General features: G+C 37.5%; 1 protein-coding gene across 2 annotated transcripts; it reads right to left on the minus strand.

The window, feature by feature from the left end:
- Positions 1–593: 593 nt before the first annotated feature.
- mapk14b (mitogen-activated protein kinase 14b) lies at positions 594–22,937 on the minus strand. Of its 2 annotated transcripts, none has more exons than XM_032549581.1 (12): positions 22,477–22,937; positions 16,453–16,582; positions 11,664–11,722; positions 9,174–9,285; positions 8,755–8,784; positions 8,577–8,624; positions 8,378–8,492; positions 7,981–8,052; positions 4,942–5,021; positions 4,397–4,475; positions 3,217–3,390; positions 594–3,142 (listed from the first exon to the last, which is right to left on the minus strand). In XM_032549581.1, exons 1-12 carry the CDS (start codon positions 22,593–22,595, stop codon positions 3,078–3,080), a joined length of 1,083 nt encoding a protein of 360 aa, XP_032405472.1. In that variant the 5' UTR covers positions 22,596–22,937; the 3' UTR covers positions 594–3,077. The 2 variants fall into 2 exon arrangements, with proteins under 2 accessions (XP_032405472.1, XP_032405471.1); XM_032549580.1 differs by lacking the exon at positions 4,942–5,021 and adding an exon at positions 5,413–5,492.
- Positions 22,938–23,788: the final 851 nt, after the last annotated feature.

Genomic DNA, 23,788 nt, shown 5'->3' on the forward strand with positions numbered 1-23,788 from the left:
CTTATTTTGTATCAACTAACAGCATTTTCCCACCGTCTCCTCCAACGCTTGCGGAAAACTGCAGACGCATTTAAATTTACAGAATCACCTAATTGCTTTAAATAAATCAAAAGACTGCAGTAGTGATCAACCTACTGCCTACAAATAATTTGATTATGCATCAATTTGTGGAGGTAGGAATAGCAGACTATCTGTGCTCAAACGGATTAAATAATTAACATTATAGCACTTGCACACAATTTTATAACTCCAATTTGTCTTGCGTGAAATGGATTTCTATAAATAGGATTCTTATCTAACTGCGAGACCAAGAAGTTGCCGAGTGCAATGTTAAAGCTGCGATCAGTCAGCCCAAACCGCTGAGGCATCCAAAAAGGACCCATTTAATATCTATTTAATACCTTTAAAGGTGCTCAGCCACAATGCAAACAAAATATAAAAAGCGTCCTTTTGTGTAGTTAATGACATGCATTATAAAATACGTGGTGTGGAGAAAAAAAATGACTGAGTTCTCTAAATAAGAGATTACGTTATGCTGCCCCCATGTGGTGTCATGTTAACCACCAAACCTCAACCCAATATAACGCACGCTGTTACAGCTTTGAAAAATAGTAGCCTTTATTTACTGATGGTTGTATATTTACACATAACATGGCCTTGCTGTGTTGGTACATTAGGTGAAGAACTCAGTGGAAAATACATGAACATATCTCAGGCAAAGCAAGCAAACCAGGTTAACTTATGACATTGGGACCTGGAGAAGAAACATCTTAATCTGATTGATGCAGATGTGTAAACATGACAGAAATCGGCATCACCCTTCAGCATCCACCGAGTAAACATCCACTCATGTGCCTTGCTTGGATATTCTAGTACATGAACATTTCGGTTCTTGTGATCCTCCTAATATCTTAAAAATCAGCCCTATATAAATCACTGACATCATTTTTTTATTGAACATGCAGTAAAGTAATGCATAAAAAAAAAAAAAAAAAAAAAAATGAACTAACCGGAAGGAAATAAAAAAAAAAAGATATGCAAGTCGTTTGGGTGACTTAGCCAGAGCAACTGTGGTAGAACTAGAAATGTGGTTTGACTGGAAAATATTTTCCGGCCTCTGAAAGTGAAATCTTCACTTTAGTGGTCTGACGGATGCTGTAAACAGTGACTTTCCAAACTATTCATACCCCTGGAACTATATATATATATATATATATATATATATATATATATATATATTAATTTCCCATGCTGTAACCATAACCTTTGATGCATTTTATCTAGATTTCATGTGATAGACCAGCACAAAGCATTGAATTCTGAAGAGGCCCACGTGTCATATGAACACAGAAAAAAAATGTGGAAGATCATTCTCTAGTAAGATCAGACTAAAGTAGAACTTCTTGTGTGGCCACAAACCATATTTATGTGGATGAATGGCACAGTCAAAGTCCAGACCGGAAAAATCAATGTTCACAGATGGTTTTCATCCAAAATTGTTTTGTCTCTAGATGGACAAAGCCAGTTGAAATAAAGTATTTCCAGCTGTAATTAAAGTAAAAGACAGTTCTCCAAAGTTCTGATGTTACATTTTTATTTATGGAGAAAAAAACTCACGTTAATTTGTTTGTGCGTCTTAATTATCCAATGCTATGTGCTGGTCCATCAAATAAAGTTTGATTACAATACCTTAAAGTTTCGTGTTGTAACGTAACACAATGTTGAAAAATTAAAGGGATATGAACATTGTCAAGGCTCTACATTTCTGAATATGTTTACCATCTTCGTTTTTGTAAACAGGACTATCATACCGGCAGGATGCTGAGAACTCAGTTTTCAGAAAATTAACATTAACACATTTTAGACAGCATGGCTCTCTCTGTCTGCTTAGATACACAAGCTGTAACTGCAGTCCCTGAGGCCAATGAGGGAAAAATCAGATATTTAATGATGCTTTTGGATACTGAAACAAGAGGCTCTCCATAAATAACAAAAACAACCCTAAAATCTGACAAATAACATTCTCTTTTACACTGATATACAAACATAACAAAAAGGATCATAAATACAGAGCAAACTGGTGCCCAAAAACATTCAACACACACAATAAATGCAATATGGTTTATAAAATGCAATATGATTAAATTACATTGACAGCTAATGTTCTCGCAGGAAACATCCGATCTGAATAAATTACAAAGCCAACCCTGTCTTCATCATGCAGCTGTGATACTGAAGCTTGCTGACTGCTAAAACATTCATTTTGGAGCTAAAGAAGTTTTATGAATTGATTCAGAGAAAACAAATACATCAAATTGATGTATTTGATGAATATGCAATTCTTCCATAAGTGATAATTTCTTTAAAAAATGACCAAGTCTACAAAACCAAGAAGAAATATAAAGCCTAGATTTTTTTTTCTTGTCATAATGAGTTAATCTCATACATTTCCCCTCATATTCTGTACATACATAGTATAAATTACATACAATATCAATTTAGGCCATTTTAGGATGAACTCTGGTAATCAAATCCATACTGTTGAAGAGACTGGTTAAAGTGTCAATGAATATTCTAATGTGATAATTATTTTAGCCTAAAATACTTATGTACAAATACTGTTTGTTGCAATATCTACACAGAAATAACATTTTGTCTAATATTTGAAGGAGAGGAATACTAATAAAATTTGCCCCTGCTGTGCTAACTCCTAAGTAGTAAAACTTTATAAATGTTTAACAAATAAATTGTTTTCAGATACTGGCATGTATGCTTTTTTCCAACTGGGTGACTAAAACGTGAAAACTAGTAATTAAATGTTGGAAGCAAAAAAAAGAAACAAGGAACAGTTAAAGTTGGCCTCAGAAGAGGGTTCAAATTAGGGGGCGTTATGAACAGGTTATCACAACGTCCCCAAGATATAAATGATGGCAGGCACTTGAATGTCATGGTTGTGCATGTGAGCAGGAAACAAATAGATGGTCACGTGTGATTGATAGTTTTAAGAGTGTTCCTTTGAAATAACAAAAATAATAATAAAAGAACTAAATAAAAAGGAAGAAAAGGCGTTTCCCCACTCAGGATTCCATCTCATCATCTAAAGGTGGCGGCTCAAAGCTGACTACCTCGTCATAGGTTAGGCCTAAGGGAGGGAAAACAAAACAATTAGTACAAATTTCTTATCCCAACCCAGGTTCCCATCTCGTCCAAACTTACTCTTCCACTCCTCGATTTCCAGGTCGCGGCTTTCAAAGCTTTGGTCGTAGGGCTCCGCTTCGGGCTCGTCGTCTGGATCATGATACTGAGAGAAGTATTGGTGCGCCAGCGCCTCTGACGCCGTGATCCGCTTGTCTGTGTCCAGCACCAGCATTTTCTCCAGCAAGTCTACAGCTGAAGCACAATGGTTGTTGCATAACGGTTATATAAGGTTTACAGTGAGGAACACTTACATCTTTAGACATTCTGTGACATTCTTTTCATATCTGGTTTTACAGTACAAGGTACATTAAAATAAATTGTGTGAAACTAAGTTTTCACTCAGTTCTTTTCAATACCAAATCAAATTTCAGACACTTAACATCTGGAGATGCCATTTTGAATTGCATAAACTCTGCATAAACCTATTTACATGTACAACTCACAAAATTACAGTTTGTATCACTTGCAACTCGGTAAAAGAAATTAAAAAGTTTTTTTCCCCTCCAACTTCAGAATTATGTGTTGTACTATCACATAAAATTCCACCAAAATAGATTTCTGGTTTCATTGAGACACATTTTAAACAACAGAGGAAAGCACTGTAAAATGTAAGCAAATTTGGGTAGCTTCTAATTCCAATCCATCTACACAATTTTACCTCTTTCCTTTATTTATAATATCTTGATGTGCTGAAATTTAATCTCAATAACTTTTAGCCCCCTGCTCACAGTCTTTATTAGCAGTTTCATATCAGCAACTTATTCCAATGCAAAAGGTAACATTTTTCATTTTATCTTGTATTTCATTCACTCAGTGATACATATGAAAAGTCAATGTAACAGATAAAATTAAACTATGAATGAAAAAGCAGAAAGAAGCACAAACATATCTGCCTCCTATTTACATAAAGAGAAAATTAACTGTTCAACCCAAGAGGACCATTCCAGCCATATTTCAAATACACACAGAAATACACATAACTAAAACACAATACATAATAAGTCAGCTTATTCAATGCTATACTGCTTCATCATAATAATTTTCAACTTATTTTAACTGCAGAAAGAAGTTTAGATTGATTTATACCACTGTGAAGATTTATGGCAACTTTTAAAATAATGCTTTATGATGCCACTAGGGGGAAGCAGTGAGCCAGAAGTGGTAAAAACCACAGACCAACACCTAAAGAGGAACTTACCAAGAGGGTTGGCGCCAAGAAACACATCAGCAAAGTTTCTCTTGGGCATGTGAGGAAGCGAGTTAATATAGTTCCTTGCCTGTTAAAGAGATAAACAAAATAAGACAAACTGTTTAAAAAAAAAGCCACCTTTTATTGTCACCATCAAGAAATATTCGCACAGCAACCCATCCGGGTGTAGCGAGACAGCTCCAAACTTTTAGCCAACGACCTACACTCCACACACTTAAGTTAGTACAACTCCCCGAAAGAAAAAAAAAAACGCTGCACAAAATTTCATACTGAAAACTAATCACCAGTGCAACAGGAGCTGCACCACGACAGCACTCTGAAAGGCATCGCAGTGACAGGAATGGTGAGTCAGAAAGGAAACAGGGAAGAAGTGGAGCGACAGCATAGAGTGGTGGTGAGACTGTTGGTGGGGAAGGGAAGTCTGCCGCTATTTGTTTGCAAACAAACATCGAGCTGACAGCTAACTGCTCGTCCCCGCCCTCCGACTCTGGCTGAAGAAGGAGGCCACCTGGGAAAGGGAAAGGGGGTCTCACCTCATGGCTGGGCATCCTGCTTATGAGGGAGGCTGGGGGAGTCCCCGTCAGGCGCATTATCTGCTGCAGCTGGTTTATATCTAAAGCCATGGAGTCAAGGGGAATCATAGCGAGTCAACAAGCATGGGGGGTTAGTGGAGTTTGTAAATAAATGGAAAGAGGCAGATATAGAAGAGTGGAAGGGAAGGTATCAGACAAAAAGCTGCGACATACTGTGACAGTCAATATTTTGACTTGTCACAGATAAAAAGATTTATAAATCCTTTAGAGCTCGGCAGTTCTCAAAGAATGCTTGGCAAACATGGAAAGCAAAGACAAAACAAGTCAAACTGCAGTCCCACACAAAGCTGGACTGAAGATGGTTTAGTGTAAACACAGGGAAGTGGGCTAACTATAACCAGAACAAAACAGAGGCAATGAACGCACAGACAGGCAACGGACAAACTGGGCGGGATGGTACTTAGCACTCACAGAATCTGAAGAGATTTTCATCAAGAGCTCGGGCCCTGGGGTTCCGACGAGCATCATTATAAGCTTCAACTGATCAATGTCTACAACACTCACATGAAGGAAAAAAAAAACCAAAGGAATGGATGGATGGCACTGATAAAAAAAGGAAAAATGAGTGATAAAACATGCAAAAAAAAGAAGAAATAATCCAAAGTAATTTCAGCCGAGATTTAGAGTAATAAATGCAACGCTACAAACGCAGCAAGACTGAATGGGAATTGCTGCAGCATTTAAACCCCTCTGAGCAGGAAGATCTCTATTAAGACTGAGAGCAGAAAATGAAAACATTACGTATTACCTGTTTGGATAAATGTGCTCTATTAAACATCGTCACATTTGAGCGCTAAATTTGTTTGACAGATGTCAAAAGCATTTTGTCGGACACAGAAAAGCCTTTTCTTCATCTCCTGCAAATTGATTGGTGTTTTGTTGATTTTCATGGACAAAAGCTGGTGTTTCTCTTATTTTCAGAAAAATAATTCACAGTCTTTTCTCTCATAAATATTGATCTTAAAGAATGATCCCCACTGCTGTTCCCTAACATATCTGGAAATCATTCATTCTCATCTGCTGCTCTTTCTGCTTTTCCCATTCATGTCTTGCTAACACACCAAGGATTAAATATTTTTTTTCCATCTTTGGACTTGTTAATGGAATGTTTTTTATGTATTAAAACAAAAACATAAATAAATGCTCAAAGCAGTGGCTAAAGGACTGGATTTGAAGAGTCCTACTCAAAAACTTTGTTGTGTTATTCTTCAGTTTGAATTGAAGTTTGTCTAAAAGATCCTCTTTATAAGACTTTGCAAACTATTTCATTATAATGTGGAAAAGGAGTTATGCTTACTTCCTCAGTAAGCCTAACAAAGCGTAAAATATCATGCCATGCAGTGTTATTCCACTCCGAGGTTGCTGTCAAGCTTAAGATTGAATTCAAATAACCATTGTTAGAGGTTCACAGAGAAATCAGCTGGTGACCATAATGGAGCCTCCATGTCAGTCATTTTCAGTATGAGTGATGTGTATGAAAGTAAGTCAGAGGAGAGTTAATTTTAAACACATAAAGAAAACTATCCTCTTTTTCAATAAGCCTGGGGTTCATTCAGGCTGCAAGAGAGCAGGGGAAAGCAAAAGTTCATTGGATAACAGGAAGGATAAATGGAGTACAGCAAAGTTAAGTCATTTTAATTTTTTCTTCGGCTTTCAAAATATGCTCGCCATGGAACTTACTGCATTTGGAGATGTTGACCTCTTTTTGGAAATCTCAGTTAAGTAAAGATTGTCATTTTCCAGGGAACTCACACAGAGATTCAAGCCAATATAAGATCTTAAACGTCCTAATCATTTTGTCTGTTATTAAAAAAAAAAGTAGAACCAACTTTGTTTAACAACCACTCCATTCTTACACATGCCACAACAGCTTCAAATATAAATATATTAATCAAAAAATACATCTTAAAGCTATTTGTTTTAGCTCATAAGCTGTTGGAGAGAAATTGAACTAGCCTAAAAGTAATATAAGCAGGTCGGACATTCAAAAGAAAATATTGGAGAATGGATATGAGCCACAAAACTCTAATATTTATACCTCCAATTATTATTTTAATTTTCTCCCACCAAGCAATCTCACTCTGGGAGAACTGAATCCAGAAAACAGCATTAATGTGATGACGCACTGATGTTCTAGAAACCGGACATCCAGCAAACCAGCGAACCAAATATTTATATAAATCTGATCTGCTGTTACTAAGAGAGCACAACACTTACAATGAATACAATACATTTGTCGTAACGTTTGCAAATAATTGCAAACACTTTAACTGGCAATAATAAGCAAACACCTAGTCCTCTTAGATTTCCCCATGAACAAATAAATATTCATATTTCATTCAGAGAGGTTATGAGGAGGCAGACCAGAAAGATTGCTCTTCAAAAGAGTGAATCACATGTGGTAAGAAATCCCAACTCTAACGACACCCACACACAGGACATGCAGAGGAAGCGTGGATGAGTTGGTTACTTAGAGCAGGATCCCAATACATTACACAATCGCCTGCCAGCCCCATGTTTTTGTTTGTAACAGGACCATTGCCCCATTGACAGGTGCCAATGTCTACATTTCATTGTGTTTGCACTAAAATGACATATTATCATCATGCATGTTTTAATAAAAAATAATCTGAATGCTCAGCTGCTGTTTGTGGTTATCCTTGTGGAAGAGAAGCAGAACAATGCACTGTCGTGGAGAGGCAGAAGATGGTGAGCCATGCACTAAAGGGTCCATCACAACACTTCTATTAGGGAATCACATAAATCAATTTACTCTTCCAGCATGCACCCTACAAACACTTTGCAACATTTTTTGGCTTACCCTTAGCAGGGTAGGATTGCTGAGTTTTTAATATGATCTCAGATTGGTGTACAACTAAATTACATAAACAGTAAAAATGTCCTCTAGATGAATAGCATTAAAGAAATCACAGCCAAACAGAGATTTAACGCAGAGGAGTAACATTAGTGAAAGGATACGGTCTGTGCCTGGGAAGAGTGTCCGTCCTGTAAGCAGCTCCGCCATGATGCATCCAACCGACCAGATATCCACTGTTAAACATTTAAAAAATCTGTTAGCACAGGCATGAAAATTCATCTGTACAGATAAGGTAAAAAGATTTTCTTAAAAAAAAAACAGAAAAAAAAAAACATTGAGAAGTTGTGAGTCCAATGTTCTTTGCAAATATGCACTGAAAAAATAAAAATACAATCTTGACACACTGGCTGTTCTTGATGTCATCCATCTATATTTATTGAACTTAGAAATAAGGCCTATTTATCCAAACGGAACAGTACAATTAAGCACACAATACAAAATCTAAGATTTGTAAAACTGCATATGTTAATCTCAGTTTTAAGAATTATGACAGCTTACCTGTCATGTTGTAGTGCATCCAGTTGAGCATGATCTCTGGGGCTCGATACCACCGCGTTGCTACGTATCCCGTCATCTCGTCATCTGTGTGCCGCGCCAAACCAAAGTCAAGGATCTGAGCAATGAGAAGACAGAACAGTGTGCTGAGCACCGCTCATTGTGATGTGGGTCCAAAACAGTTCTGGGAAATGTTCCTCACCTTAAGCTCACAGTCTTCGTTAACAGCCAGATTACTGGGCTTTAAGTCCTAAAAAAGGTTAAAGGGTCCCATTTAGTCACCATGTTTAGCAAAGAAAAAAAAAACAGTATTCTTTGGCTGAAAGAAAATAGTTTAATATATGGAGTTTATCTACATATTCAGCAGAGCCAACACTTACTCTATGGATTATATCTGCTGAGTGGATGTACTGTAGGAGAAAGAGCAAAAGAAAAAGGGTTTAACTTATAAAATCAATACTATTTTAGACAATAGAATATACAAGTATACATATTTACATGTAATACATAAATACAATCTAAATTGATGCAAAAACAAAAGAAGAAAAAAAAATGTTAGGTTTGATTATTGCATTGTTTTGACTTCTTTTGTACATGTCGACTAAACCATTAAATGAAAGACTAAAGACGACCTAAAAGCTTATGATTAGATAAAGCAATAAATGTTTATAAAATTATAACGAAGCTTACAGAAAATATATGCATCATTGCTTTTCAGAATCATTTTACCCAGTTGCACCCAGTTACTAATTTTAGTCATTTTAGTTCAAGCTGTTAACTGAGTGAGACTCCCACCAACCTTTAAGCCTCTGAGGATCTGGTAAATGAGAAACTGGACGTGGTCGTCTGTCAGCTTCTGACACTTGACAATGTTGTTTAGATCTGCTCCCATAAGGTGCGTCACCAGATATCTGCAAATGAAACAGATGTGACCTTTATTATACATGAGTATCAGCCTTCATAGCTGTGCGAAGGCTTTTTCGTGCTACATTACTCTCCCTAATTGTGTGGTAACTCATTATAACACTTGGCAAGTTGTTTACAAGCTTCTAAAAACTCATCAGCATTATCAGCATAAAGAACGAAGGTCAACTTGGGCATCAGTTTCCCTCATGCTTTCCTGATAATGAAACCACATCCATGTTTGTTAGAGGTGGAGCTGGATTCCTTACATGTTCTGAGAGCCACAATTTCTTACCTCTTGAGCCAGACAAAGATTCTTGTATTTTAGAAGAAAATGGAGAAGAAACACATTCTAAATGGATTGGCCATAATATGATCATTAATTTCATGTGTCCGCTCCTTATATAGACAGATTTTTACAAGTTTTTTCATATATTTCTATGCAGAGATTCTCTTTTTATTCAATTTTGTTTAGCTAAAATAGATGGAGCCATATGGAGCTAACTGAGCATGTATATTTTTAGAGTTATGCCCGTCAATCCATTATGCTTCACTGGTAGCTCGTGGGTGCAGGATGGTTATCGGTATAATAGAATCCAAACAAAGGAACATATTATTTGAATATTAACTTAGTTTGCATGTTTTTTATTGTTTCACTAACAAAAAAAAATCTACTTAAAATAAAAATGTTATTGATTCTAGGCCACAAGTTGTGCTTTCATTTTTATTTAATTGCAAATAAGACCATAACCAGACTTATAAACTACACATAAACTACACATTTAACTTGGTTAGTAGAGCATGTTTGAAGTACTTTCTGACTGATGTCCTATTTTTGTTGCTGAGAATGGAAAAGGTATTTTCTACACCAAGTAACTCATAAGCAGCGGAGCCAAAACTACAGTGTAGGACAAGGTACACAGCATCCCTAACCTGCCCACTGTCACTTTCAGCATCTAGTTTTCTAAATCTCTTTAAACAGATTATTCAATTCATTCATTGCATTTTGTAACAAATACTTCCCTTTATTTTATTCGGTTTAGCTTCTAAAGCTGAAATAGTTACCAAGTGGAAGGAGATAAATGAGAAAATCTGTTTATTTGTTTCAGCAATTCAATTGTAAAACCTGATACACGCATAGCAACTGCAACACATGGCATGGTTTCAATCATTCAGTAAACACAGACTGGGGAAACTTAACCTACCCACTCTCCCTCCAGACTCTGGGACCTTGATAACCAAATAAAACACTTATTACTCCTGTTTGCCATTTAGAGGACTGTAGACCACTGAGCAATAATCCAGTCACTTTTTTCTCCTTAAGATAAAAATGATTTAGAGGTCTCTGATTCAGCTGTGGTTTAACATGATGATCTGTTTGTTGAAGCTAATTATAACTCAACCTATCTGTATTTGAAGGAAAAATTATATTTTTTTCCCTCAAGTAAAATTTTTGGGGATAGTATTTTAAATGCAATTTTTTTATGTGGAATTATATAGCAATTTCTGCAAGGTACCTTAGTAAGTATTACTTTCTGAATTGAATTACTAAAATAAACTAACTATTCAATTATGTTTTAATTTATTAAGATGCATCTATTTGATGCTTTTACTTTTTTAATAAATTAAATTCAAGATCAAACACATACAACTCATAATTAGCACAGCAGAACACATTTGTAATCGGAACGCATTAACATTCTGAATTCGAACAGCATGAAACAAAAGCTGAATTTTTACTCCTACTTTGTGAAATTGAAACCCGTTTTGCTTCACCAAATGGAAATGCTGCACACTGATGCGCAGTCTAATGCTACATCTATAAAGCTCTGCTTCTAATGGCCCAAATCATCATTAGTGAGAAACTTGTGTCCATCTGATTTTCTGCAGGATGAAAGTTGTTTTTACTGCCTTCACGAACGCTCACCTAAAATAGAGGTGTCGCACATCCTGAATTGTCTGTGCAGGTTCAACTCACATTTCCACAAATGTGCAACAAGCTGATGACGCAACAGCACACAGAGAATTCAAGGACGCTCATTGAGGATTCAGCGCACACACACACACACACACACACACAGAGAATACATTCACAGAGATGGCCAGATGGCTGTTACCATGGAGACTAGCTGTGATGTGCACTGTGCCCGTGTGTTCAACCCTGCATTCACCTTGGTACACACTCGCCACAAGCTGGGCTCACAGAAACTTTAACTATCTTTTGCTGAACTGCCATTAGTTGCACAAACGTCATTTAGGTTTGAAGTCGAGCAACAGAAGTGTGAGCAGAAAGGAGGAAGAGAAACTGAAAAACAGTAAGAACCAAAGACTCCAAGTGGGGACAAAAAGGCAACAGAAAGAGAGAGGTGTGGAAAACGTAACTTACACATCGTTGAACTCCTCTAAGCTGGTTGCAGGGGTGAAAACATCTAAGAGTCCGATTACCTGCAGGGAAACATAAGTTAGGAGGTTAGTAAACATTTACAACTGCCTGCTCTTCGACACAGAACATGGCATCTGAAAACACTCGGCTCACATGATTAAATATGCTTGTTTTAAACCAAAAAAAAGCGCTACAGACTTTGCAGATGGAAATTTTCTCAAAATAAAATGTTTTTTGTGTTAGCTTTTTTGAGTACTAGAACCTCACTTGCAAAATAAACAGGTCCTGGCATCTGCATGTTCTACAAATCATGAAATAAGACAACACAAAAGTTAGTTTTCAATGTCTTGGTGTGATAAAGGGCCATTTACAGTATAAAGGCTTCTGGTGGACCAATGTAGATCAGCACTGTTTTAAAAAAAGGTATTGCTGTATCATACCTATTCTGAAATTAGACCTTAAAGATTTTAATTTATTCACTTTTAAGATCTATGCTCAGAATTGTTAAGTGTTCTAACACCACGTTTTATTAAAACTAATTTTACTTTATGTAACTGGCTGAAATGTTTTAACGGATGTTGTTCTCTCGTCTGCCAGATAATTCTATTTGTATATATTTATGAATGTCTTCATTATTTTGATGGAGCTCTATACGCCATCAAAATATTATTTTCTTATATTTTGATGGAGTTCTCACAATTCTCACAAATTTTCTGCTGCCGGGATGAAAATCCATCCATCCATCCATTTTCTTACACCCTTGTCCCTAGTGGGGTCAGGAGAGGGATCAAGATATGACACTTAAATATAAATCGTAAAAAATCCAGAAAATCAGATGATTTAAAAAAAGAAAATTGGAATAGAAAGTGCAGACGGGAAACTCAACTATTTATCCATATGCAATTGCTTTCTTTAATAGTTTTCTAGATCTGGAAAATAACAAAAGTAAATTCCAAACTATTTAAGATTCTGTAGTAACCTTGACTGAAGTACAATAACTAGATATTAAAGTGACCTCAATGTTTCTTTAGATTAAGTCCAACTAACAAATCTAATTTGATCTGATTATATTAGATGTAGGTCATGCTATGTTATGACTGCATAACTCTTTAATCACACAAATGGGGACATTACACAGAATAAAATTTTTTACTTCCTTTGTGGTCAAGTGTGTGCACAAAGCTAAAAAACACAAACCACTAGGATGTTACTGATGTGTCTAAATACAGTTCATTTTAAAAGAAAAGTTGCATACAATAAAATGAGCAGTGGCTCTTTTGCGCTTATCTACAATCTTGTCAAGTGAGACAGCAAGTGCAAAAAAGGAAAACCAAAAACGATGCGTTAAATATCTGAACATGAATAAACTGCTTTCATGCTGCTGCAGGATGAACCAAAACAAAGGTGGGGAACACTGTGCAAAAACACTGAGCATAAACTCCATCTGATATGCATCTGAAGCACCTGGTTATGCACACAATCATGCATATTTACATATATACATATACGTGCAAGCATGCATACTGACAAAGAGTGCCAGCCCTGCCCCCAACCCCTAGAGAAGAGGCCGAGATGGATAAGGTGTGGGGAAAACATTTGAGCGGCCCACCCACACAGCATCCTAACTCTGAGCTTATTGGTGGAGCTGAAACCACAGCAAACAGCTGATTGGCCCAGTCTGACTTTCCAAAATCAAAACCCGGGCAGTCTCCTGGCAACAGCATTAGCAAAACACAGAATCCCTTTTCTGTGTGTGTAAATCTCACGTTTGTATCAAAACGCTGCTCAGCTTTATGCTTCTGCTTCCTGTAAACATGAAGAACAAGAGCTCGATAGCATGCATGCACTCTTACATAAGCCCTTCAGTGTGATTTTATTATGCGAGCAAACTATTCAGTTTCTATACAATGTCACTGATATGCATTTAGCACAATGATTCCACTAATCCCAAATAATCTCCCCCCCTCATGTAAAACTTGTTTTTCATATGAATACAGAGAGGTAGCTACTGTATCGCTGCTTTGTGCAACACTAATTCCAAAACTGCTCAACAAACATGCTGTAGCTGATCCAGTAGTGAAATAAGGGTGTGTTCAGGAAACAGGATCTAGCTAAAAAGTCATGTTGAGAGTGCAATGAATCACAACAAGCTTTCATCGGGTTTTAGTCAAAGGAATCAGGTTCACACAAAAATTCTTTTACAACAACGTATTTTACAGAGATTTTAAGTGACGGACCCACAGAAAGTAGAGTAAAAATCCCAAAGTGAAAGGAAAAGACAAGATTTGAGTCAATATTGCTTAAATCTGGAAAATTGAATCGTTATCTCATCTGATCCTACCTGGTCTACAGTAGGTTTATTTTTAACCTCACTATGTGTTACCAATATAAGTGCTCCACAATATCAAGAAAAATTTAACCAGCATTTGTAATTTTAGTCAAAACTATCCTACACTAATTTTTATGCAAAGTGATGTGCAGAAGCTTTGTTAACAAATAATTTCTCAGTGTTTTACTTCCAAAGTCCAAAAATCAGATAAGCTTTTGAATTCATGACAGTTTGTTGATACTTAATTACAACATGTGAAACTCTTATGAGACATTTTTCAAATATCCATAAATTCCAATAAAGGAGCAAAACTAAGACAAGCTTTAAAAGGCCTTTTGAACGCTTGAAGTAGAACAGTTCATAAACACTTTCTAAATCAAAAGCTTTAATGACAAAAGAAAAGAAAAACAGAAAGAAATACACTCTCTTCCATACATGATTGCTTTTCCTCTTTCCCATCAAATCTCACTGTTAAATTTGCTGATGTCATGACAGTGCTCGGCCTCATCAACAATGATGAGACACTGTACAGGACTGAACTGCAACAACTGGCATCAGCAACAATGACCTGATTCTGAACATCAAGACGACCAAGGAAATTATTATGGATTTCTGCAGAAGCAGACAAAACCACACCCCAATCTCTGCAGGCAGGGAGGTAATAGAGAGACTTACTAACTCCAAATACCTGGGAGTAACTACTTCAGAGGATTTGACCTAGGACAATAAAACCTCCTCAGAAAGCAAAGTGGCTAAAACAGCGGAGAAAGTTATTGGAGCAATTCTTCCACACCAACCACTGACTGAGAAGTATCCACAAACGTATTTGTATCCAACACCATCCGGTGCATCACCCGTCCCATCTGCTGCCCTCAGGTAGAAGGTGCAGGTCTATACAAGCTTGTAGCCACAGGCAGTGAGGCTGCTGAACAACAGCTCCCTTCTTCTCTCTACCCCATCCAGAGACAATCAGCCTAACAGCATTAATCAAACATTACTCTATGACTCTCTCTGTTACTCTTCTGTGTTGATATGCTTTCTGTTTGCTGTCACTGCTTACTAAACTTGTGCCAACACTGAAATCATTTACTGTATATTGTGAATACTGGGCTAATTGTGTAGTGGGTGTTTAGAGGACTATTCTTGAATTTCTGAATGAATGAATGTGACAAACAAAATTTTGTTTTTAAGACAACGAATTGAAAATAAGAAAGGAATTTCAGATATTTGTACAGCAAAGTCTCTTACTCCTGTGATAGTTGCAAGCACACCAACAAACAAACAAACAAACAAACTCTTAGCCATTCAAATTTCTCCACACACAACTTATTCCTAAACCTTAAATAGCCAATATCTGCTATCTAGAGTAACTCAGTCATTTGTGGAGTACTACTATTATTAGAGTTCCTACACGATTTTCATATAAAATACCTTTCAAATTTGTAAAATTCCATGTTTGTAAAGCTTTAAATTGGAACCAGGAAACACCACAGAGGAAGGAAGAAGGAACACACAGACAAAGCAAGGAAGGATCATGGGATAATGAAAGTACAGAAGGAAGGAAGGACACAAAAAAGGGAGACACCAAGGAAAGAAAGAAACATAAGGACACAAGGAAGAACAGAAGAGAGGACGCAAACAAAAGGAAAAAAAGTAAGGCAGTATGAAGGACACCAATAAAGACTTAAATGAGACAAAGAGGGACAGAAAGAAGGAGAGAAAATAATATGGAAAGGATGTAGGAAAGAAGGAAAGTAGGATTTTAAAGAAGAAAGGAAAAAAAGAAAAGGAAGAATGGAAACAACAAATTGAAATATTTTTATACTTCTTTTTATTCCTCATGCTTATCCAGACTTTGAAATCAATTCAATCAAATTGGAAACCAAAGCAGTGATTTGTGGGAGGGCAACTGAAGCCACTTCCCTGAACAATGCAGTGTTGCTGTGACAAAAAGGGACACACAGAGAAGACTCCATAGATCAGAGGGTGAGGACAGTGCATTTAGTAAACTTGTTTGGTGACTCAGAAAGCACAAAGCAGGGGGAAAACCTCTTCAAGCAAGAGCTGACACCTGCCTCAGCTGGCCAGTTAAGTCTTGGGTGGTTATGCTATCATTCACAGAACAAGAGAAACCTCTGTGTGTTGCTGTGACCTTCACTTTTCTCATAATTGGAGCCTTTTCAAACCTGCTATATAAATAACCTGTAACCTGATTAATAAAGTCTGGTTACGTGTGTCACAACATGTCCCCCCCCCCACCCCCACCCCCACCCCCCAGAATCAGCTCCGCATGATATCCTAATGTCACATGTCTCTCCCTGCATGTACAGCAGACATAAATGTGATCGAGCGGTTATTAAATCTTAAAATAAACAAAAACGTATGCAGGTCTGTGTGCGGGTTTGCAAAGCCAGGACAGAGGTGTTGCTGGAAGCGAGGGAGGCCGAACTGCAGGGGACTTACGTTCTCGTGCTTCATGTGTTTGAGCAGCCGCAGCTCTCTGTACGTTCTCTTTGCATGGATGATGGACTGGAAAGGTCTGGACAGCTTTTTCACCGCTACCTTTAGGCCCGTCTTCTCGTCGAACGCTGAGCTGTGAACGAGCAGAACGTATGAAACGCATGAGACGAAGGCAGTCGATGTGTTAATGCAGGCAGGGAATAAACAACGTATCAAAAGCTCAACGTTTCCCTTGATTTAGCCGACAATGAGATCCTTCACCTGACTGTGTAGGTGGTCACAACCCAGCAGACAGAGCAAATAATTGCATAACACTGATCCCTCGGTTTCAGTTCTTACTTTAATAACTGAACCTGCTGCTGAACATTATGACCACTGTGGACGGCAACAGGCAGAAGAACAATAGTCACTTTAGTACTGTTATGCTGTTCAAAGCACTGTCTAGATAAAGCAAACCTACCATTGTATATGGAACATGTTACATTTACTAAGTTTGCATGCTGTAAAGACAATTTTTGCCATCATATTAAGCATTACACCTTTAAAAACTTTGTACTGAGAAATACATGTTCATCATCAAATCTCTATTAACTAATTACTCTTTTATCACACCAGAGCTGCACATCATATTAGGTATCCTTATTACATACATATCGTTATTATAATATTTAAGTGTACTGTATTGTAATTACAAAGGACTGCTTTGTATGCATTATTTCGCAAATCATTAGACTCTACATCAAAGAAATTGCATGCAAAAAATTACTGGAGTTAAAAAACATAAAATATTGCTACATTAAAAGAATGCAATTGTGATTAATTGTTTACACTACAGAGATTTTTCAAATTAAAAAGAAGACTGCCGCACAACCTATTTGCTTACAAAGCAACTGTTTCTAAATAAAAACAGTTGAACAGGATATTTTTTGTTAAAAACATACAGCGAATCCGGTCGAACCAAACATGCATGTTCCAAAAAGCAGAGAAGTGATTTTGTTTTATCAAGTTTCAAACGTTACTCAAGGATTTTCCGTGGTTCCCTCAACACAGAGAAAAGTGTCAGACAGGTCTTGCCTATAAAACACACCACATATTTCTGCCTCTCCTGCATCTGAAAGGAGTACAACCTGCTTAAGATAACCCACATTCCTTTGAGGTCAGTCACCTAATCTAAATAGATATAAAGACGATTGCAAACCCAGCAGGAAAAAAATAGCAATGATTTTGTAGTAATGATGCTAACAAGTTTGTTGTTACAATGGTAGTTTGCTTTTTGTCAACATGCTTTTGTAAGTCTAGACTATAATATTGCCAAATACAAAACAGGAACTTTAGTCATTGAGCAGTAAAAACATAACCTAACCCAGAAACAGAGCAGTGTAAATTTCTCCTGGACACCTTAACAGACACTTGGACGGTCAACATTTTAAACTACTAAGAATGCAAAACACATCCTAGAATTTACTCCCAGCTGTAGCAGATTTAGTGGTAAACTATAACCCTATTTGTCATGCATCCATAACAAGAACATTAAGATAAGCATTGTGCTCTTTCCAGTAAGCTGGAGATAATCTCCCACACCCAATGTTGGAGGCTTGAGGAACAACCATGTGTGTATCAGCAGCGAGGGAAAAGTCATACTCAGCAGAACCAGAACTGAAATAAAAATAAATAAATAAATGACACGAGCAAACCATGTTTAAAACTACTGCTAATCTACAAGGCAAACAGAACAAGCCTAAGCACACATCATCCAATTAGTCTGTGATAAATGGAAGTGCAGCAACAAATGGCCATAAACTGTGGGCTGTAAAAAGGAGCAGCGCTGTCAGGCCAGCTTCTCATGGAAGTGGAGAGCCAGGCTGCTGACTAACAGGCACGCTAAGTGAGCAAACACATAAATGTGTACTACAAATGACTGGTAGAGATGTCTGTAATAGGTGCAGTCTAATCTTTCAGTGCATTTTAGCTATTCTCTCCTGGACAAAATCCTAAACCTACAATCACATTGTTGTGTGAACTAAAACTAAGTAAGGCGTTTTGTGCCACCTTGTATTTACACATCAAGAAGGTGTTTGGTCACCTCTGACAACAAAACCTCAGCAAGTTATACGCAGTCTAATCACAAAAGTCTGAAGACAGGTGCTTTCTTTAGTGAAATTTCAGATTATTAGAGCATCTCATAATAAACCAACATGATTAAACTGAGACAACAAAAACTTTTCTATAACCGTTTTCAATAGCATGCAATATGTCATTCTTAATTTTCTTTGTTTTTATATATTTTTAACATTTATCTTTATGTGAACCTACATGCCCTGATGCTGCTGTTACACCAGAATTTCCCCAATGTGGGACCGCAAAGGATATTTATATTAATTTCTAGCAATGTCTTCAGTACAACAGCAGCAGCACATTGGGAACTCTAATCAAATGAAAATAATAAAAAGAAAGGTTTAAACAAAACTTTACATAAAAGTCTACAATGCATTTAGCTTTTGTTACTTAGTGTGTGTTTTTAGAACAATTGAGTACAAATGCAATATTTAAAAAATATGCCCTCTTGCCCACTGAAGTTAAAAAAACAAACTTTTATTTAAAAAGGGCAAATATAATTCTTATAACTTTTAAGGCTATAAAAATATTTTTAGGTGAATTTTGCTGTCACAACCCTAATTTTCATTTGCAAAGAAAGAATGGAGAAAAAAACTGCACCAAGACATAAAACTAATTCATGCAGGTATATAAGACAGGTGTTATGAGTACTAATCTTTTTATCCGTTCTATTCTTTTATGACAAGAACAAACATCAAGATGACCCAGAAATGTAGGACAGTGTAGCCTTTCCAGCTAACAAACTAACCTTTGAGAAACATGACAAACTAAAAAAAAAAATAAAAGCCGTTTTTAAGGTTTGTCATAGATGTATTTGCACTCTTCATCATCTAGATTTGCTGTTTTTGGGCTCAAGTTGTCAGATCTCACAATGCACATAATTACAGAGCTCAGGTGTTGATGTCCTCATAGTGACATAAGGCAACAAGAGCAATCAATGTAAGAGGTTAACTGGTATGACAAATATGAGAGTTGTGATTTTGGCAACCAAGCTACACCCTGCTTATTTCCTGTTTTTTTTTTTTTGTGTGTGTGTTTTTTTTTAGCAAACTGAAGTAGTAGGAACGTGAAAAGGAAAAGTAAATTGCGGTATATAGAAAACATTAAAATACAGTGAAGCTGTAATATGCTCTGCTCAGAAAGACACATAAAACACATTTTCTGAATACAATACTAAAGGACATGACTTTCCAGGCAAAATAAGTATTTTCGTTTCATCCAGAAAAAAAGGACAGACCTGCAAAAAAAACCTGTAAGTATGCAAAACTGACGTTTTCAACCATTTGAGAGTTGCTGTAACGCTTTGTGACGTTCAATCCAAGCTATAGACTAAAATGAATTCTGAAGATGCTGAAACTAGACAGAAAATGATTTGTTTTTAAACTTAAGCTGAAAACAATGCTGTGAGACAAGAACTGAGTGAGTCAGAGCGCAATAAGGCGTGTAAATTGAATTTCAAAAACTTTGTTTGCTACACAGTTGTGCCCCATTTTTATCTTTGACTGTCTGACACTTTAAAATGTGATTGATCTCTGGCTCTATATTGGGTTCGTGTTTTTTTTTTGTTGTTGTTGTTGTTCTTAGCTGAGAAAAGTCAACTTGGAGCTTATTTAAAGTATTCAACACTGACTTTCTGCAAACAGTGACATTCAAGGTAAACTCTACAAACCTTTAAACTCTTTTGAATCAGTGCGACTTTTTAAAATAAAACTGAGCACTGCTAAGAAGACATGGGATTGTTTTCACATTATATCACTGAGAAAGAAACCAAGAACCCAACATAATAAATCTGTTTCACCCAAATTTGTGTGAGAAAATTGAGCAATACTATGGCAGCAACAATAAAAGACTTAAAATGAGTTCAGCATGCCAGAGGAGCTGATGGTATTCATGGTTTTCAGAAACACTGAACAATTTCAGAGGCTGGAGGCTGTTTGGAGAAACTGGCCGGATGATTTATTAGAAGCTACTGTAGTTAAACAGGCTTTGACGTTTCTAACAAAGAAGTCATGAACTTGTTGCATGATACTGAGCGGGATTCAAAAAAAAAAGAAGAAGGATTTTTTTCCCTTTCTGGTCTGCTTTACTTTGAAATACAGTAGCAGCTGACAGCAGTGTGACAAGAGGGCAATTGCAAGCTCAAAGTTTTATCAGTTCTTTTTCAGTAAAGTTGCAAAGAAAAGATAAGCATAAAAGAAAACATATAAAATAGTTTAATCACAAAGAACCTCACAAGAGTAATAACAGAATTAAAACTTTTTAGACTGTGTCCCACTTGACTGACTTTTGGAGGAGTTTTATGCGACATGCCAACACAAAATAGTAAATAATTGAGAAATGAGGCAAAAAAGAAACAAAGCTTTCATATTTTTTTCATAAATAAAAATTGAAAGTGTGCATTCTGTCAATCCCTTTACAATGACTTCATCCTTTGATTACAACTGCAAGTCTTTTTGAGGAATGCGTCTTTCAAATTCCTTGGAAAATCCCTCAAGCTCGGTCAGTTTGGATGGAGAGAGCAAACATGAATCTAAGCTTGACCACAGATATTGAATTACACTTAGGAAAATTTGACTACGCCATTTTAATATATGAATAACTAAGCCTGCACAATATTAGAAAATCTTGCAATAATGATAACATTATCAAATATTACAATGACAATATCTGGTGCTATATATGTATGTTTTCTTCTTTCCTCTACTTCTGATCTGCGCTTCCTGCTCTGTATGACCTTCAGCATTTATGGAAATGTCATTTATTTCTAAGTGAGAGCTTTTGCTGTGTTGAAACTCTGTTTTACTGGCTAAATATTGTACTCCAAAAAGATACTCTCTGATAAACCTAATAAACTTTCGAGCATTCACTTAACAGCTGAATTTGCACTCAGACTTAAATGACTTCCGTTTCACAGTTGGATGCAACTGTTTTGTGGCTCCACAACATCAAAACCACTTCAGTTTGTGATTGTAACATGGAGCTCGGGTGGGGGCAAGAACTCTTGCAACCTTTTGCAAGAGTTCTCCAGATTCATTTTAATAGCGGTTATTATCGTCAATTCTAAATATGGGCATGCACTTCCGTGGAATTCCTCTTGCAAGCAGCTAAAGTTGGGTCAAAGTAAGCAGGAAAGTTATAGGTCAAACACATCTATATCATAATGACATGGCTGAGTGGAGGGCGTCACAGCTGAGGCCAACACCTAACCTCGGGACTGTGACTCATCCGCGTGTAACACAACGGGAGAAAGGATGACATCATTCTAGACTAGAGTCATCATCATCCTCGGATGGGTTCCTGTAGAACGATGTGCAGTAGGGGGGCCTGCTTTCCGAAAAACCACGTGACCTCCTGGTACTCTGCAGGCTGCACCCAACTGGAAAATGTATAATGTATATGCAATACTGGGTCGGTAGTTAGTTCTTTACGTGCAGGACTAAGAGCAGCCATGCTATTTACAGACACCATGAGAACAGATGCAACGAGGAGTCACCCTTTCTCCATAGGATACGAGTATGGGCATGTCATCTAATCAGAGGAGGGACCAGTGCAAACCGAAGGCCGTCTGCACAGTAGACGCCAGGAGTGTCGCTAAAACTTAAAGCAAAAAAACACCAACCAAACAAAAAAACAACAACAACAAGCAAAAGAGAGCATGGAAAAGCAAGCAAATCTGCACAAAACATAAAGCAAAGCCTGAAAGTGACGCGAACTGCTATGGAAAGTGCACGACGCGAAGCTGTAAACAATAGCTGCTGTCCAGCATGTCTTCCACGGAAGCTCTCTGCAAGCTAATATTTAGTCCCGAGGAGAGCCAGCTCGCTTGGCCTCCGCGGGTAATGGGAAGCCACTCGGTCGTTGTGCAATCGCGCTGTAAGCTTTCGACAGGACTCTGCAGCAGCAACTACTCACCACACGGATCCGTAAGCACCGGAGCCGACCGGAGACAGGTTCTGATAGCGCTGCGGGACTTCCCACACGGTTTTGTTGAGCTCCTGTCGGTAAAAAACGGGTCTTTCCTTGTGCGACATTCCTGCGGATTGACCACCAGCAGCCCCGCGGTGACAAAACAAGCCAGCGGAAACTTCTGCCCTCTTCTCCGCTCCTCCCTGCGTGTGGCGACGTGCTGTGCTGCCGCTCTCCCTGTGTAAACTCTAAAAATGAAGCACAACTTCACTCGCCCAGTCTCTGCAAAAAGAAGGAAAAAAAAAAGAGCAGTTGCGCAAAAGGAAAATCCCCCTCCTCTGTCTGCCGAGCGCTCGAAAACAACTTGGTGTACACAATGTTTCAGGTCAGGAAGCCCTCTGTCTGGCTTTCGCTGGATTTTTCGCCTCTATTCTGAGCTGGGCTCGAGGCGACCTGAACGCGCACGTTCGATTGTCACTGCGCGTTCACTGTGGTGAGAAAGATTTTCTCGCGAGAAAGTGCGCGCTCTTGGGTAACTCGGGGATATCCCCTGGGGCGGGAATCTCCCTCTGTCAATAGTTAGATATTTTTACTTGTGTAGCCTCTGATAAGAATAAAACATGCTAGGATGAGGCATACTTTGAAAATGTATATTAATTACAACCAAACTTGGTTACTATATGGTTTAAATTAAGAAAAACTAATCTTGTAGAACTGGTTTAAAAAAGAGACAATTTGGACTACATACTGCCTTGTAGAGTAATACCTGGAGCATTTTTCACATATTGACATATTATAACCAAGACATGTGTACTTTATTGTGATTGTATGTAGTAAGACATGACTAATTATTGTTATTTGTATTATTTTTATTGTTAGTAGTAGCAGTAGTAGTTGCTGTTGTTGTAGTACCCTGGGTACTCCAGCTTTCCCATAGTCTAAAAACAATTGAGACACACATTAACACACATTGTGTTAACGTGTGGGTGTGTGTGTGTGTGTGTGTGCATGATTGTTTGTCCTGTGTGTCTTTGTGTTGCCCTGTAATGGACTGGTGACCTGTCCAGTGTGTATTCCACCTCTTTCCTCATGACCACTGAAGATCAGCACCAGCCATCCTGCAACTGTGGAAGGGGAAGCGGGTACAGATGGATTGTTGTTGTTCCAGCAAGGTCCCACTGAGACACAGATTCTCTTCCTGCAGGGAATCCTGGTCAAGGTCACTGCACAATTTCAAAAACATAACCAGTAATGTTAAAAACAAATAATTAGAGAAAAAACCTCAAGTTATCACCAAAAACAGACCCACGCCAACATA

This window comes from Xiphophorus hellerii, chromosome 20 (genome assembly GCF_003331165.1).
Source record: "Xiphophorus hellerii strain 12219 chromosome 20, Xiphophorus_hellerii-4.1, whole genome shotgun sequence".
NCBI lineage: Eukaryota > Metazoa > Chordata > Actinopteri > Cyprinodontiformes > Poeciliidae > Xiphophorus > Xiphophorus hellerii.

Bases quoted from the DNA above. Each gene is read 5' to 3' on its own strand.
- mapk14b (XM_032549581.1), bottom strand. From the start codon at position 22,595: ATGTCGCACAAGGAAAGACCCGTTTTTTACCGACAGGAGCTCAACAAA. The intron at 9,286-11,663 runs GTAAGTTACGTT...TTTCATTTGCAG, and splicing joins TTAGAGGAGTTCAACGATGT to ATATCTGGTGACGCACCTTA. The intron at 8,493-8,576 runs GTGAGGAACATT...CTCATTGCTCAG, and splicing joins ACGAAGACTGTGAGCTTAAG to ATCCTTGACTTTGGTTTGGC.